Source organism: Dermacentor albipictus, chromosome 9 (genome assembly GCF_038994185.2).
Source record: "Dermacentor albipictus isolate Rhodes 1998 colony chromosome 9, USDA_Dalb.pri_finalv2, whole genome shotgun sequence".
NCBI lineage: Eukaryota > Metazoa > Arthropoda > Arachnida > Ixodida > Ixodidae > Dermacentor > Dermacentor albipictus.
The window spans coordinates 57,435,890-57,454,463 of NC_091829.1; the positions used below are offsets into that span (position 1 = coordinate 57,435,890).

The window sequence follows — 18,574 nt, forward strand, 5'->3', positions numbered from 1 at the left end:
GTATGAAATTTTGAATTACCTATAATACCCTTTACGACTAATAAGTGGGCTACACGGCCTGTGCGAATCAGCTACCGTATGTTGCGATGCTCTTCTGTGTGGTAGACTGATGCATGGTGCACGTTTATTTTTGTACTGTTGTAAAAACCATTTGTTTATTCATGCAATACAAATGTACGGCGTCTTTGCCGCAGTACATTTGCCGCAGTACATCAGCACGAATTAAAAACAAGGGTCCTTGTTTAGTTGAGCTGGCACGGCGCAAAGAGAAACTACGAACCATGTTTGAGGCATGAAATATGGGAAAGGCGGTGGTTTACAAATTATTGGCAACGCTGTTATTTAGGCCAAGGTTGTGATGGTTTCGCCACACATGGCTCATAACGTTCCATTTATTTTCTCTGAATCAGAAGTTATGCCTTTCACAGTCATTTTATGGTTGCGAGAAGGTTTGTGGATAACCGCAGTGTGACGCCCTGTAAAACCTGCATCTTCTGCAAAAATTTGTTATTGACTTACACTTACACTGCATAATTTATTGTTCGTTGATCACAACACATTTGCTGCTTCAACGAAATAGAATGAGGTGCCTCGCATAATTCACTGAGTAGACTGCCAAAAGGTTTTTTTATGCTGCATAATAAATTGGGAGAGCTGGACTGATTGTTTTAGAGCGCATTATTAGCATAAGCATTTCAAGCTTTCGATAGCAATTAGGGAGTGAGTGGTCCTCATTTCTTGCTAATATGAAATTTCTACCATTTTTGGTCCTCCTGAAGAAGCGGGTAAACTCAGTCAGCGTGTCATATACCGCCTCGAAAGACGCCGAAAATGGGGGCATATCAATTTTTATTTACCCTCTGGTTAACTGACACAATTTTCCTGTGTACTGCCCTTCAGCTTCCCCACATTTTCTCACAGTGTATACTTGGTGAGTGATTTGATTTTTTTCTTAGAATACTGTAAAAAAAACATGCATATAAAGTTTTGAAGTGCTTTTACTTTTTATAAAAGCTTTGCTGTAATACACAATGGGAAATGATATGTTCAGACATTCTATACTTACGTGACAGCATCGTTGAACATATCGCCGAGGACGCCCACCGCGTTACCGCTGCGATAATTGAATATGCCGAGAGCAATTATTGTTTTCGAGTTGATGGCGTTTGTTGACACTTGTAGAGCCTTCAAATTCTGAAAAATCAAAATAAAATTGAAAGAAAAGACGAAATGATTGCGTGGGTCAGTGGTAAATCTAAAGAGCGAAAATGACAAGACAAACATACAATTGGTAATGATCGTTTCTTTTTTAGGCGTGTTTATTTCTTCTTTTTGCGTTTTCGGTTGACATAAAGAAATCAGTGGCATTTGATCACGAGGTTCCATGTTCGAGCGTGAGTTTAGGGTCGGGGAGGAGGGCAGGTGGACACGCATCTCTTCTAGCCCGGCCGCGGCTGTGCATGCATGCACATGTAGCTGTGCGCATATGCTGCCCGTAAGCGTTACCTGTGGCGGGTGCAAACGTGGAGCGAGCCGAGATGGCTGATGGCTGCATGTGCGTTGTGAACCCATGCGCCTAGGGCTGTTGGTCGCGTAATTTCACGTTTCGGAGACGTGCGTATCCAGCTTTTCTGGACACAAGGGTTTAGTTCGCGTGAATGCCACCACGTGGCGTACTCACCTTAAACTTTTCAAACTTCCCGCGGTGACGCGTGATGACGTCAACCAAACAAAAATAAAAAAAGTAAAAGCTATCCCTGCGCATGGAACTTCGCCACAATGCTTGTCCCGACGGCGTTATCAGTGTTCTTGATCAAGCGTATTCGCTCGTCGCCTGGAAATTGCTCGTCATCCAGCGTTTACTCGCGACGAGCAATTGTTGATGCTGGGCTTTTGATTCGGTTCTTTTTTTTCTTCTCTTTTCCTTTTCTTTTTCTTTTTTTTCATTCTACGGAGTAAAGAAGCTAGCCTAACCGTCAGAAGCACTTCGGGGCAGCCTTTCTTCAATCCGCATACATTGTTAACGTCCGAACATCGCACCGCGCCTACTAGAGACGCCGTCATGGATGGATTTTGATTTTCCCTTATCGAATTCGTTAAGGTGCACACAATTATTTCACTAGCGACTTTGCAATGCGCACTCATGGGCTATCGCCGCAGCTGCAAATCTAGATGTGCTTAAGTATTAAGACATATACATGGATATGTCGGTTTTCCACCTTGACACAAAAGTCATGAAACAAGAGTTGAGCAAACTGTCCCTGTGTCGTCGCAGGGTGTGAGAGGGGGCTAGCTGGTATTCCATGCTAAAGTGACAAGCGCAAGAGTGGACACGGGATACTAAATAGGCGACAAGGATAAGCGCAAACTTCCAACTGGGAGCTTCTCCTTGTAGCGTCTCTCTCTTGTCCACTCTTGCGCTAGTCACTTCAGTCTGTGTCTTCATCCGTTAGAATGCTATGGCCGAAGCTGCTCGCAATATTACGTCACATTTACTGCCCACCAGGCCAGGTAAACCCTTGGGTACGACATATACAGTACTTGCAGTTAGTTTCCAAAGCAGTCTCCTATGGCGGCTATCCACGTGCGTGAAGCAAGAACCCTATTTAAAATTATTGTGCAGTAATATATACGGGATTTGTATGTTCTCCACATTCTCTACCATGTTGCCGTTCCGCCTTTATTATATATAGCCGCAATGTAGACTAGCAGCTATCGAACGCCATAAAGGCTATCCACATATTCAACCCTTAATTCCCATCGGTTATCTTCCCTCTTCATTACATGTCCTGCCCATGCCAATTTCTTTTTCTTGATTTCAACTAAGATGTCATTAACTCGCGCTTGTTCCCTCACCCAATCTGCTCTTTTCTTATCCCTTAACGTTACACCCTTCATTCTTCTTTCAATAGCTCGTTGCCTCGTCCATAATTTAAGTAGAATCCTTTTCGTAAGCCTCCAAGTTTCTGCCCCGTAGGTGAGTACTGGTAAGACACAGCTATTATACACAGACTGGATTCCAAGGGAATAGAAGCGTAGCAGGGGGTGGCAGAAAGTTAAGTGGGCGGATGAGATTAAGAAGTTTGCAGGGACGACATGGCCACAATTAGTAGGTGACCAGGGTTGTTGGAGAAGTATGGGAAAGGTCTTTGCCCTGCAGTGGGCATAACCAGGCTGATGATGATGATGATGATGATGACGACATATTCAAGGACCTCACGCGCAACTCCTGACACTTAATTGTATTCAAGAGTTGTGCGACTGCCCAGGACATCCTTAACTAATGTTACATAACGCATTATGACGTTTTACTTGCCAAAACCACGATTTCATTATGAGGCACGCCGCAGTGGAAGATTCGAGAATAATTTAGAGCACTTGGGATTTTTAACGTGCGCCTAACCCTAAGTACGCGGGTTTTCGCATTTCACACCCATTGAAATACGGCTGCCGTGGTTGGGATTCGATCCCGAGACCTCGTGATTAGCAGCCGAACCCAATAAAAGCTAAGCAACTACGGAGGGAAAGGAATGTTGGCGAAGGTGACAGCCGGCACGAGAGACAATTTGTTCCCATCCTCATTGCTGGAGAATAGGTACCATCTGTTCAAGAATGACACCGTAGAATGCCCTGTATTCAATGTGATGGAGTCCGCGTCCAATATTTCAGACCCGAATCATACTGTAATTACTGACGACCAGGCATCTCGCTAATACGTGCAGTCGCTTGACAGCCGCCGAGCGCTGGCGTCGGCCACAGGACCTACTGGACCTTTGTTCAACACTTGCCGACATTCTCGCCTTAATTCGCACCATTGCGTTTCAGCTGAACTGCTTCAACAGCCGATTTATTTGTACCAGAATTTGGCCACCCTGTCAACCTTATGGTTTCTTATTTTTAAGTCATGTTTTATATTTAGGCTGAGGCTGTCGTGAAATTTCCAGTGGTTTCACCTTTCCCAAAATGCCCGCATTTTTGTCGGCCTCTGTTAATATTTTGGAGGATTTTTAATAGACGTGGAAACCATTGCATGGCCCCCTGACCAAGCTGCTCAAAAAGTCATTTGATATCCCTGAGGTCATGCGCAAGCTTCCGCCTTTTTGCCGTTCATCAACCTGCTGATTTCCCTGTCACCTGCATTCCATTTTGACGACTCCATTCCCACGGAAGTTGGCGACGATATGTCCATGGGATTACAGCCATTTAAATCAATTCTACTGTGGATACGACAGCCGCTTATGCTCACTGTGGATGGAAATGTTGCGCTAATGAGCGCCATTCTGAAGCATCTAAATTGACAGTCACAAAATTATGCGGATCCCACGTATGTGCGAATCGATGTAAGCAAAGCTTTCTGTGTTTGTTGTCATTGTTAAACGTAATCTCCACAGAGTAGTCAGGCACCCTCTAATGAAATGCTGTCAATGTTTGCCTGATTACGCTCACCATTGTGATGCACATAAACGTAACTTCAACTCATTTTCTCAGAAATAAACGCTGAATCAAACGCTGACGTCATCCTGAACAAGATCAACAAGTGCCCTAGTGCTCGATCTTATGATGCCCCTATTCGTAAGCTTATATTCGTGATTTAGTTATTTGGGGGGGGGGGGGGGGGGCGAGAGCGATGTGTTCTTATACCGTAGAAACATCCCTCGGACGTCTCTGATGTGCTCGTTTTTATTCTCAAGTACCCAATGAAAACTGTCATCGCTGCAACTTCATGATGTCCTGGTGGCAGGCCACCATGGCATGTCGCGCAAGTATGACCGCGCTGATTCATTTGGGTTGGCATATACTATTTGGTGCGTCATACTTCGCCACATGCATTTTTTAAGCAAAGCTTGAAAAGGGCGGCCAACTCACTACATCCCTTTCCTTTGTTTACTTCCGCAAAAAGAGTTGCTTTCACCAACTCTTTTCAGCTAGAACTGAAACGCCAGACAAAAATGAGACCTACCGTTGAATATTTTTCTTGTTTACTAGGTTTAAAGCAAAAATGCTCATTAACACAAATAGTGATTTCTTTAAGAAATGGCATATGGATACCATATTTCAAGGTCATGTTTTGTCAGTACGGCCCGGCACCACGTATCGACGAAAGGGCATCACAGTGCCGATGCACGCGGCAGGTCACTGAATGAAGAAAACAGGAAACGACTGTTTTTTCAGTTCTCGCAACATATTGTACACAGAACACAAGACACCCACCACCATGACATTCTTTTTTTTTTTACAACAGCGACACACAATGCCGGACTGATATACTTCCTAAAGGAGTCTCATTTGATTTTTCATCGCAGAACCGCAAGCACAGTTGCGTCGCGCGTGCTTGCAGCCACGTACTGTAGCCGTCCTCCTTTTCCTCTAACAATATGGCCGCCGGCGGCTTCAAGCGCTCCCGTAGGTGGCGGATTGGACTGTCACTCGAGAAGTTTAAATACATAACCTCTTTGCGTAGAAACGACGGCATGATTGTTAACATCATTGCTCTCCAGACTGATCTTGATGAGCTAACTCATTGGTGCGGTAGGGCAGATGGTAATTAACGCAGACACAACTATACATCTCAAATTTACTTCCGCTGCTAAGACGACTCCTAATGCCCACACAGTTAATAATACTATCATTGAAACTTCAGCGTCGGTAAAATACCTCGGTGTAAATTTTAGCTCTTATTTATCCTGGAGCACTCATCTTGAACTGATTACTACCAAGGACTTAAAGAAACTTGGTCTTCTTAAACGCCGACTACGCCAAGACAACCAGGATACGAAACTACACGCATTCAACGCGCTAATCAAGCCTGTGATAGAATACGCACACGTGATCTCAAACCCTCATTATACCTCTCTTGTTAACATGTTGGAATGTATACAAAACAAGGCTGCTTGATTCATCATTTTCCTTTACTCTCGGTATCAAAGTGTAACAGTACTGAAAATATCGCTCCGTCTCCCGCCTCTAGTCATGCGCAGAAAACTCAGCCGTTTATCTTTTTTCCATACTCTCTACCACAGAAACACACCATTTGCAAGTTCAGATCTTCTCCCGGTGCCGCACACACCGGCTCGTGTAGATCACATGAAGAAGACTAAACCCATTTTCGCTCGGACAGAACGATACAAATGCTCACCTCTGGTCCTGGCTATTGAAGAGTGGGATTCGCTTCCTTCTAGCATTGCGGCTATCGCTGGAACATCATCATGTCAAACAGCTCTTTGGTCCCCCCCCCCCCATACTTACAAAATTCCACTTTAGAATGATGTGCGTTTTTTTTCGTTTTTTTTTTCAGTGTGTGCGTGTGGGCCGTAACGTTCCGTGTAATGTTGGATGACATGTTTTGTAACTTCTGAAGGTGCGATTTTTGTTTTGTTTTGTGGGATTTGCCACATGTGCATTTTTTCAGTACCTGTTCCTAGCCATTTCTTCCCTTAACTTGTACCTGGCTTATTAACTTGTTTATTCCTGTCTTCAGCCGTTTATATTCTGTGTTGTATATTGTTAAGTTTTCTTTGATGAATCCCCCCCTTACGTAACGCCCGCATTGGGCCTTTAGGGTATTGAAATAAAATAAATATTGTTGGCTTGGATATGTTTGGCACGAGGCCCAAGTCGGTACCCTGTCTTCTAACGCATTCTTTTGTTTTCGTCTCTGTCTTGAAGGGACGCGCACCGTAACATGCTGCAATGGTGATTGCGTTGCGCGTATGTAAGGTGAGAAACGCGGTTCTAAAATGTCTGTTCACTAACTTGTGCAGTAAACCCATGTTTATAGTATTCGCGCAATAGTAAGAGTCACGAGTATGGCAACCGTAACCGCAAGCGCCACGTTACAGTCGTAATTTGTCGCGACAGCGTAGTTGAAATCCACTGACCCTGCCACTAAGAAATGCGTGGCGAGGTATGGCTGATGAATAATTAATTGCGAAGATTGGTTTTCAGTAAACGTTTGTTACCAAGAGCGGCGGGTGCTTATACTACCGCAAATGACGGATGCTTGGCGGTGACTCCAATCATTTACTCGCCACATCACAGATCTACACTAAAATTCAACTGGTTTCACCAATTCTCGCCTATATTCTCTCGCCTCTAAACTGCGACTTAATTCGCCTGCCACCCGGCCTCCAGCTTTTCCTCTTTGTCCCCCGCTTCTTTCCCAATCTGCTGAGACGTGCTTCCACTGATGCTTGCTCTTCTTTTTTCTCAATAAATGAAGGCATTCATTCATGCATTCCTGTGTGACTGCAGGAAATAGCTTGTCTTTATCTACATAACCACCCTCTCTCTCACCTGGACTCTCCAATCGCAAAACAAAGTTGCGGTGTTGCAAATGGTTGGGCGTCACATATACAATTTTCTAGGAATGGCCGGTAGCACAGCGAGCAATTTTCGGTGGGTGACGAGACAGTATATAGAACACCTTCTCTGCAATATCCACACTCAGTGCTCTGCTTCGTGAGCTACTATTAGCCGCTACTACGAAGTACGCAATGAAAGAAACCTAGCTGGGCTGGTCACGGACAGCTCTTTTTCGATTCGTGATGCGTCCATATAAGATATATATATTTCTTATATAAGCCTAAATGACAGCGATATAAGCGAGGTGAGTTACGCTAGTTCGTTGGTTTTGACTAACGACGCTCTTCACGCAGCACTTTCGTCTTATGCGTGTTTGCGAACGGGAATAAAAGACAGGAGGGTAACACGCCTTCCTGAAATGAAACATTCGGAATAACTCTTTCTTTGACGGTTAGACATATGTTGAGGGCCCCCGATACGAACCACCTGCAAGTCTGTATCAGCTTGCAAAGAGGAATTCAGATTAAACGTTGTCAAGAGGATAGGCTTTTAATTATCATAAAGATATCTTTATTGAAATTCTTACCATGAGGTGAAAGCCGACTAATAACCATTTATATTTTCTGTGTTATTAAAATGTCCTGTTAATAAAAGGTTGCTGTGTTTTACAGCCTCCTAAATTAGGTTATAAAAAATAAATTGATGCGGTAAGTGTGTAAACGCAGACGCAAGAAAAGGCTTAGTCCGTTTCCAAGTATTCACTCTATGAAGATGGAGCGCCTCTGTACTCTCACATTGTAGGGATGTCAAGAACAAAACACTTCCAAAGAGTGAGTCACGAATATATCTCATCATAAGGTGAGCTTGCGCTGGAAAAGAAAACGCTCAAAGCGCAACGATGGCTGCGCGCAGTGCTTCCTCTGATTCCGATCTACGGATCAAGGCGTCAGTTCGTCAGACTGAAATGCTCGTACATTGCAGCGCAATCTCGGGTCCTCAAATGTGACGGCGAATGTAGGCCAGTATTCGCTTCACGCGCGCAATCTGATAAGATAACGCTCTTTCGCTATTGAATCCGTGACAACATACTGGATATTAGAAACACATGCAGGTGCATCTTGAGCTAACTGATAACTTTGGAACTGTGGTTAGACGCTAAAAAAAAGCTCCCCCCCCCCCAAAAAAAAGGAATACAGTTGCTTTCAATATTAGCTGAAAAATAGTGCTTGTCGTTTAAAAAGGGCCTCCAACACTGCACAGCGGCGCCGACATACAGGAAATTCAAGCGCGAATTATCAAACCAGCGTATCGTGGTTGAATGTATCCCAATAGTCCAGGGGCCAGTTCCACCACGGCTACTGTGTCGGAGCTCATATTTCATGTCAGCATTATTTGTCACAAAATCACAGTATTTTTTCTTTAGATATTATCATTAGACAGCTAAAATACATCCAGCGAAAGCCTCATCTTAATATTTCACTACTTTTCGTTGTAACGTGCACATCCGTGCGATCCATATGTTACAAAGTACTGAAAATGTACCCAATGCTTTCCTCCAGGCAGCAGTTTTTATTCCTTATGATGCCAGGAAAGCGAGCCTGACGCCACCAACGCTCAGGCACTTAATCGGGAGCGCACACAATGTTCTCGCACGCCTTGTGGGATGTACCGTAGCGCTGAGGTGCTTCTTGTATAATATATAAGAATCGGTTGTAAAGGCAGTCGTGCAAGGTTCGGCACATGTGCTTAAGCTCATGAAGTTGATTAGTGCCAAGATAACCTGTCCAAGCTTTCACACTTACTTTATAAGAAGTCTACAACACCATCAATATGCCGGCTGCTTTTAACTGCACGAAACAAAACTATTGAAATGATACAAACAATGTTAACATCATTTTATCATTCGAGTGTTCAGACTGGTAATCTCTAGATGCGGAGTAAGTTGAGAAGTTGTTTGCGTAATTAACAAAGCTGCGTTAATTAAATTTTCAGTAATGGTTCTTACGTGGCTAAAGAAAATGAGAAGTTTGGAGCCCGTCCTCGTGATTATGCAGCCAATCGAAAAACTTTCGACCAAACATGCTTCTGTAAGAGCCATGCAAACAAAAATTTTCCAAGTAAACATTCTTGGAAGGCGTAACTGACGCAGAAAAGGAACATCTGTAAAGCCACAGAAAGAACAGCAGTTCACGACGGGACACAAAGGAGGAACCACACACAAACTGCGCTAACAACTTCAAGCGCTGTTTATGTGATAATGAAGCAGCTAGACCGTCAGTCATTCCTTCCAAACCTGTAAAGCCAACCTGACCACATCTAGCCTTTCGGGATGCTGTCATCAGTAGTATGGCCCCGCGAACATATTCCACGTGGCCTTATAGTCGCCTTCCATTTTTATTCATGCTGTTTTCTCGAAAGCAAGCAGTTTAAAGTTTTGGTGCCAATGCGGCAGTGTACGTGTGCCGCCGAAAGCTTGCTTGGTCGCAGAAGCGATGCATGACGAAATGATGGTGCAGATTTAGCGCGCCGCTGGCATCAAGACAATGCGCGGCCGCCGAGGGAAGGAAGATAACGAAAGTTAACAGCTTGGTAGCTGCTCACGGAGCCGTGCCGATGGGGACGGTGCCATCATGACGAAATCTGAGCCAGCGATATTGATGGATGCAGCGTTTTTGTTTTCTTTTATTCTTTTATTCTTTTTTTACAGCGAAGTCGTTAAGAGGAAGCTTTAACACGGGCCCTACTCGGACTCGGCCTATTCAAATAGATGTGAAACGCCGAAACGCTTTTCTTAGATAACCCCTGGACCAATTTTAATGAAATTTGTTGGATTCTGGAGAGAAAGGTAAATTCTAGTGACTATCGGAAGCGGAATTTCTATTTAGGGCCTGAATTTTGGTAAAAGATATTCAACAATTCGAAAGTGCGAAAAGTACACGAGCACGAAGTTTACAAATTATTAACTCCAGATCAAGAACTGATATCGCGGTTCTGTAAACAGCATCCATTAGACAATTCCAATATGCCGATTTATATCTTACGTGAAGTCGTTACGTTGTGAACAAGGGTTGTGGAAAAGCTGTATTTCCATATTACTAAATTTTTTAAGATTCATGCGTAATATATCAATTTTGTCTGCTTTAGATGTGCTGTTAGATGCAATGCACATAATTTTGATATCAGTTTTCTTTGCCGGAAGAGCGTTGTAAACTTGATGGTTTCGTTTTCCTAAAATTTGCAATTTTGGACAATTTTGAATAAACAAATGATGACCTAATTCAAGAATTCGAAACCAACAGACACTCGATTTTAAGTTCTTGTTTTAAATGCAACAAACCTTGTCAAATTAGATGCAGTGGCTGTCGAGAAAAACGAATTATCCTTTTACATTTACTTAGATAGGACCACCAGAGCTAAAGCTTCCTCTTAAGGGCTACTTTCTCCACTATCGCGTTCGCGTGTAGAGCCACATCCTGAAGGTAGCGTAATACCGGCCCGGCCCGCAGTGGTGGTGAAGCATGCGTTCAGCGCTCCCCATATGTGGGCTGATCCCGAATGTAACGCCATGCCGGGGAGACCCGCGGCGGAGGTGAAGCAGGCGTTAAGCACTCCCCATACGTGGGCCGATCCCGAAAACAGTGCAATGCGGGGCCGACATACGGTGGAGGTGCAGTTCACCATTAAGGGACCCACATACACAGCTTTGCAGGTCATGTTTCTTCACGGAGTGGAAGGGCACTGAGATTTTTTAGTTATCCGCGTTTGTCCTGCATGCGTCTGCGATGAAAACAAGAAGCAGGTATGCCTGGAAAATCTAAGGTGGTGGAAGCAGGTGGTAGCGGAGAGGTTAGCATACTCAGCCCCTGCACGTACTTATATCTGCATTGACATGGGTTCGTGGTAGTGATAGCGACCAAAGCTCTACTTTTTCTGCGTACTCTAGTCATTGTGAACCTAAGGATGTGCTTAGCATGCCCAGTCACTGAATGCAAATTGCAGCAGTTACGAGTGGTGAAATCCCGCTGGGGCTGATTGTGAAGAAAGCTTCCTTTCTCTGTCCACTCTCGCGATGGTGAAGCTAAAAATGAGGAGGAGGCCTGACGGACACAATGTTGATCGTCACCATAACAGAATGGATGGACGACCTGCGGAAACGACAAGGCACACCAAGTTTTTAGCACTTAATTTGTCCTACAGTAAAGCGCTACAATGGCTAGTATGCCCTCATGGGAATGGTAGACCGAACTGCTTCTCACTGCTAACAATGGACTGATACTAATAAAATACTCCGTCCGCAGGCACCACGCTACACTGAAATTAGCAAAACAATGTCAGTTTATAAACTGATATTGCCAATTATCTGGTGTCCTTCTTGTGTGTGTGGAGGGCATAAAGGTCCTGGCAATGAAATGGTAGTATTTTCGTTTTTGCTGCAGTTGCACACAAACAAAATTCTTTGAAGTAATGCGACAGCGATCTACCGGCGGAGAAGACCAATCCACAAATTAAAAATAATTGCTGGTTTCAGATCTTCCAATTTACTTTGCGCTTAGCTACCATCTGTTATATTTTTCTTTTTGTGCTCTTATAAAGAAGAAAACTCCACATTACTACAATATCAACAACCGTACACAAAATAGACTGGCTTTGAAGCTGTGACCACGCACCGCACTTTTCTACATTTAGCACATGTAGTATTGGGCAACACGTTTGAACAAAATGATTAGGTTTTCGGTCAAAGCACTGTGACAGGCGGGAAAAACTCGTTGTCATGCCCGGTCGAAACAATACCATCTGAAATCTTATTTACTTATATTCATTTTTGAAAAATTACTATAACCGTTTATACATTTGCTTCGTATGAGTTATACACTAGCTTGCCTCGTCAATCTCAAAAATCTATTCTCTTTTCGGGAGACGGCCTACGTGAAAAACGACGCAACATCACAGTAAAACATCCAGCAAGGCTCTATCCAATGATTGGAGAAATAGTGCGCTGAGACCGTGTCGACTAGTGTGCGAGTGAAAGTTGAATAATGATAGTTGTCAGCTTGTGTTGCCTCTAGCACGAGCGAGGAGTGTTAGCAATGACATTGGTGTGAAAATGGTCAGCTCAGTCTGCGATTTGCTCATGTGATCTCCGCATTGAACGTCGCAGTTGTCACGATGAGAGTACTTCTGTGACATTATCAGCCCAGTGGGCTGGGAAGGCTCGAGTGGTAGCTCACCTTGAGGAGTATCAGGTAACAATTATTAATATACATACTTTCCGATGATGAAAAAGGTGCAGAAACACCAGTGGTGTTGTCTAACTATTCGTAAACAGGCCCCGCAAATTTCGACTGGCCCACCCCCAAACATTAGATAGGCCCACCCCCAAATTTCAAATTGGCACACCCTCAAAATAAAATTGGCCCAGCCCCCAATTTTAAGTCGGCCACGCCCGATTTTTTTTCGCCCAGCTTTAATCTTGGAGTTGGCCCATCCCCAATTTCAATTGGGCCACCCCTAATTTTCAAGTTGGTCCACCCACGAATTTCCATGAATCGTCCCCCAAAATTCCAGTCGAAGCACCCCAAAATTTAGGTTGGCCCACCCCCATATCGACCCCAAGTTCAGATTGACCGACCGCGAGATTGCCCCCACATTTAGGTAGGACCCACCCCATATCACCCCCAAATACAGATTGGCCCGCCTCCACAACACCGCCAAATATATATTGGCCCACTCCAACACCACCTGCAAATCGAATTTGACCCACCCCCATATCAGCCCCAAACTAATGCTGGCCCACCCCTCGATCACCTCAAATTTAGGATGGCCCACCGCAAATCATACCCCAATATAGGTTAGTCCACCCATCACCTCCCCCCCCCCCCCCCAATTCAGCTTGGCCCAGCCAAACATCACCCCCATGGTTAGGTTAGCGCGTCCCCATGTTACCTTCAAATTTAGGTTGGCCCACCCCCACATCATCCTCAAATCCAGGTTGGCCCACCCCCATATCAGCCCCAAACTTGGCCTGGCCCACCCGTCTATCACCTCAAATTTAGGATGGCCCACCGCAAATCACTCCCAAATTTGGGTTAGCCCGCCTACCCCCTCCCCCCTCGATTCAGCTTGGCCCAGCCCCATATCACGCCCATGGTTAGGGTGGCCCACCCCCCATATCACCCCCAAATTTAGGTTCTCCCACCCCCATATCATCCCCGAATCCAGGCTGGCCCACCCCCATATTCCCCCAAACTTAGGCTTACCCACCCCTATATCACCTCAAATTTAGGTTGGGCCACCCCATATCAGCCTCAAATTCAGCTTGGCTCACTACCATTTCACCCCAAATTTAGGTAGGGCCACTCCCATATCACTGCTAAATTCACCTTGGCCCAAATTTATGCTGATGCCACTTCCAATTTTAAGTTGGTCACCCCAACCCTTTTTATGAAGACCTATATATTTATATGGGAAATGCGTCAAGCTTTTGGCGTTACAGGTACGATATTGCACGATCTTGCTACCAAATTGCTGGGGTACTCGACAAAGAATGCTGCGCATTAAAAGCAAATGCACCGAACGAAGGACATTTATTCAAATGGTTTTTTTACGGCCACACCTACGGATTAATACCACTTGGCTGTAGGGAACACATTAACAGTAGCTACTAATCCAGACGCTGCACATCTCCTAGTTGGTACATTTCTTATTTGGATGAATATTTAGAAATAATTAACGTTCGGGCAGCGACTCAGCCTAACAGACCCTTTGTTCCACACGAATGTTGCATAGGAATGGCACTGGCCACCGGGTAACATTGTGGCACAGCTGGACGTCATTCGCTCGGAGTGTGTGCCATTAAGGACAGCCGAAAGTCGAAGAAAACGGACCTTCCAGAAGAACGCAATAAGAATAGCCATCTTGTTCTTGCAGGTCCCACGCTACAAGCACGAAAGTTTTTTTTTTTTTCATAACACAAAGCCATGCGCAAGCTTCTATTTATGTTGTCCAATGAATAAAACCTTCATAAAAGCGATGACTTAACAAATGAACACGATACTGCTACGTTTTCGGAAGGAAAAACAGAAAGCATAATATTTCAAGAGCACCACTGGAAAACCAGAACCGAAAGCAATTCGAGAGTTTTGTGTTTATGCCATTTGATAGGAGACTATAAGCCCTATGCGGCTTTCAAAAAATGCGCTGCTGAAAAACCAAAACCAAAACCGAAAGCAAATCTTGGGTTTTGTGATTCTGCCATCTAGTGAGAGACTACAAAACTAGGTCCTATGCTGCTTAAAAAAAAACGCTGCGAAGGGGGAATCGAACCACGGCCGCCCGTGATGCGGGACGAAAGGTGCTCGCTATTCTACCACTCGGCCACGGCTACCGAGACTTCGCCTAGGGGTACGCTCATGTTTTTATAGATACCACGGCAATTTTCACGACAGTGTTACAAAAATCGCTTTCGGGAACAATCTTACGCCATATGTGGAGAGCCGAGAGAGGCATCAATCGAAAGCTGAGTCTGCGGACTACATACGCTGCACTGCGTATTACGATAGACGGCATAGTTTTATTACAGTCATCGTTCTTGCCTCAAAAATCGAGCACAAATTTTCGTCGTTTCCATAGGCTTCCATTGCTAAAACTTTAAGTGCTGTGGGAACAAAATTTTTACGTGCCATAGAGTGATCACTGCATTTGGCTCGTGTGGATTGTCTTCCAGAACACGTCTGTCACCTGCGTTTTTTGATAATCGACCTGCAGCTTTTGTTATTCGCGAAAAACCCGCTTGTTCCATTGAAAACGCGCTAGCTTCGTGCCGGGGCCGCTTGGGGCGCTAGTTGGTACGTGTCCAGAAAAGCTGGATATGCTGAAGCGAGAGGCACCGGAAGAGTTTGCTTCTTTCTGTTTGCACTCATCCCGCCATTGTTTACACAGCGTGCGTTCGCGGTTATCGAGTGAGTTCGCCTGTGCCGGCGTGAAACCGTGTTTGCTAATTTGAATATTAAGGGAAATGTTTGCTCCAGTACGGTTGAAAACATACGGTTGAAAAAGCAACCTATTCTTTGCATAGTTGCCTAATGCATTTGTTTGTTCATCAATGGTTCGCTTTCGTGCGGATTGATGATCTTTCGTTCTTTTTTTTTAGCTACACTAGGACACTTAGCTTTCTTCAGGAAGCTAGTTGAAATGTCAGATTTCCTGACAGCTCGCAACCTTGGACGCTGTCTACAAACAACACTTACTAAATGGCTAACGAGAGTGCAAAATTCTACATTCGCCTTTTGGTTTTAGGGTTACTGTATTCTTTGTGTTGTGGTTTGCGAATATTTGGATATGCCATAAGTAGTAAAGTTAGAGCTCTTTAACGATCATGTCTTAAAACGAACCCTTGATGATACTGACAGATTTGGCGGTCTCTTCAAGTTCGCAACCGCAGCATAAGGTATGTGCATAAATTCACAGCTTTCAGTTAACACTCTTCTGTTTTTTTTGTGTGTGTGTGGTGGTGGTTAAACTTTCATTTCGAAAAGTATCGTGAAGGAGCGCAGAACACATTTATCACCTGTTTAAGCCGCATCCTCATATCGCATGGGAAGTGAATATCGGGATTGCTGTTTTCCTCTTTTGCTTATTTTCGCACTTGCTTTAATCCGGCAGCTACACTACGTGCCGTTCATTTTCTATGTTGTCTGTTTACGTAACCTATGCCATGCTTCATTCGCGATCCTTGACTTCTCTCACTCGGCTTTGTTACGCACATTGCTAACAACAACAACAACAACAACAACAACAACAACAACAACAACAACAACAACAACAACAACAACAACAACAACAACAACAACAACAACAACAACAACAACAACAACAACAACAACAACAACAACAAAACACCGACAAATACGATGCTCCCTATTGCGAAACTTGAGCGAAGCTCTACTCTATACGTGTTCTCGTTTCTCGTGTCAATACTTTGTATTATGATTATATAGGTAGGTGGTTTATAATAACAAGAAAATGCTGCCAGTAGCACGCATTGTTTCTATACTGACGAAGCACGCTACTGTGGCGCCATAGCGCAGGCATGGTCGGCGAAATGCCTGTCTTGCGCGGCACTGTGCTTTCCTTCTCACGGTTTCGTTCCACAAACGAAGAGAGCGGGCTCTCGGTCGCTGCAGAATCCTGCCGCCGGTGTCAGCGGCGACAACACCCAAGGGAGCGTCGCATCGAGCCTTGCCCATAGCCGCTCGCCATCGAATCTTTCAGGGGTGGCGATACCAGCCACACGCAGTGGCATACCGTAGTCCGACATGAGCAGCTGACGCCTCGAGCGAGCGAAGCACTCCCCACCTCATGACACCGTGGTGACGCAATAACGCGACGGCTAGTGATACTGGTCAAGTGGAGGTAGCGCACAGTGAACTGTTTGCTTGTCCACGTGACACGAAATCGCACTCACTGGCTCTCATATCGTGGAAAACTGGTCAGTGAAACAACAAAGGCCTAAAATTTACGATTTCTCGAAGTACGAAAGTTCAGAAACGTGTTACAATCGTGGAATATAGTTTTTTCTTTAAATTTGTGTGTTGAAACCGGGTGCTCGTTACAAACGAGGGTGCGTAAGACCGGAGTGTTAGTTGTACCAAGTACTCCAAAGGGTGATGTTCCTGCGGAAGCATTCACACGTATAGGTATTATGTAGTCATCCACTGCACGTGTGTTTTATTCTGTCCGTGAAGCGGACTTGATTAATGGGTATGGCTGGTTAACCAGAATTCTCATCCGACCAACGCCTGTCGAAACGCTTATTTTACGGAACAGAGCAACCGCACCGTCAAAAAGCATTAGAATGCGATGTGACACGCGGACCAGGAGTAACGATGCACTTACTGCTAGAATCACTTTCGCCTTGTCGTATAGACCCTTTACTTTTGTTGATGTGTGCAACACGTTCAACACGCCGTAGTGCTTGAGGTTGTTGTTCCTCGAATGATCTTGCAGGTTCTGTTCGGTCGTGGCGTTCATACTCGTCGGGGCCGAATACCTAAGAATGAATGAACGTAGTCAAATGTTATACACTTTTCGTGGAGCGTTTTGCAGAGATCCTAAAGCATAGCGGTGGTTTCCACGGCGGAATGTAACAATAATTATGTACACTTTAGACGCCTGAGTAGGTTCGGTAGGCGCAGCCCTTTTTGCGAGCCCCTCCGAACTTTCTTCACTGTGTCTGTTGGCTGGGTGCTGCTGCTGCTGTCTTGCCGAATTGTTCACACTCGAAGTTGCCTACCTCCAAAGGAAATTTCCCCCTAATTCGGATAGAAAAAATTGCATATATTTCTCTAGATATAAGGAAAATGAGGCTGTTTAATGTGTTCTCTGTTAGATAAGCTGTGTTCGTGCTGTGCTAATACATTGCAGATTTTCATTTTAACACTTATTTATGTATTCGTTTGAAAGGATTTATTCAGGTCAATGCTTAAGCTTAAATGATGTAACCAGTGCAAATTGCAATGCTGGCAACGGCAATTTATTCGCGCACAGCCTCGACATTGCCAAACGTAGGTGCAAAATTATTCAAATGTTAAAACACATGCATACATCAAGGAAAAATGCAAGAAATGCTAAAATAAATGAAGGCTCTACGGCCAGTTTCGAGTCATACTATCGTTCCCACACGTGTGTCGCGTATGCAGTTGGAAAAAAATTTTTTTTTCTATGGTCGATAGATCGTTCATCCAGGTTGTACATGTCTTTTCGCATGAGATGCATGTGCCGTTGGCGCATAGAAAAATCGTAACCGTGCGCTCCTAGCAAATCTTGCTTGACATCGAGGGTCGCCTGCAAGGTTGCTGCTTCCATTTTGTTTTTTGTCTTTGCCTTGACAAGGTTAATTTGAAAGGAAACTCTCTGCATGGTAGCGCTGCAATGAGAGGGGCACAAGAGATTTCTCAAGAAGTCACTAGTGTTGGAAACATAGGAACGCGTCACCTTGAGTGGTTTGTGGCACGCACCTCCAAAATGTTCCACACTCGCATCTGCAGGTAAACATGGGTCTGTGTTTTCGAGGAAGCCTCAGTTAGTGGTCGAGCTTGTTTATGTTCTCTGCCGTAAACAATCAGGGGAACGAAGAAACAAGAGGAGCAGTCCACGCAACACGTATCTACCACAGAGCGGGGATCGATTGCCTGCAGCCGCGTCATCTATAAATTGACTAGCGGAAATCTTTTGATTATTTGACTTTGCCTTCGATATAAAATTCCAAACATTT

General features: G+C 44.6%; 1 protein-coding gene across 1 annotated transcript in view; it reads right to left on the minus strand.

The window, feature by feature from the left end:
* LOC139049966 (uncharacterized) overlaps nt 1-18,574 on the minus strand; it is a 78,579-nt gene that overhangs the window by 32,770 nt on the left and 27,235 nt on the right. Inside the window, exons 10-11 of the mRNA XM_070525908.1 lie at nt 17,197-17,350; nt 1,067-1,194 (exon numbers count right to left, since the gene is read on the minus strand). Coding sequence (XP_070382009.1) covers nt 1,067-1,194; nt 17,197-17,350 — 282 coding nt within the window. The remainder of the gene's footprint in view (nt 1-1,066; nt 1,195-17,196; nt 17,351-18,574) is intronic.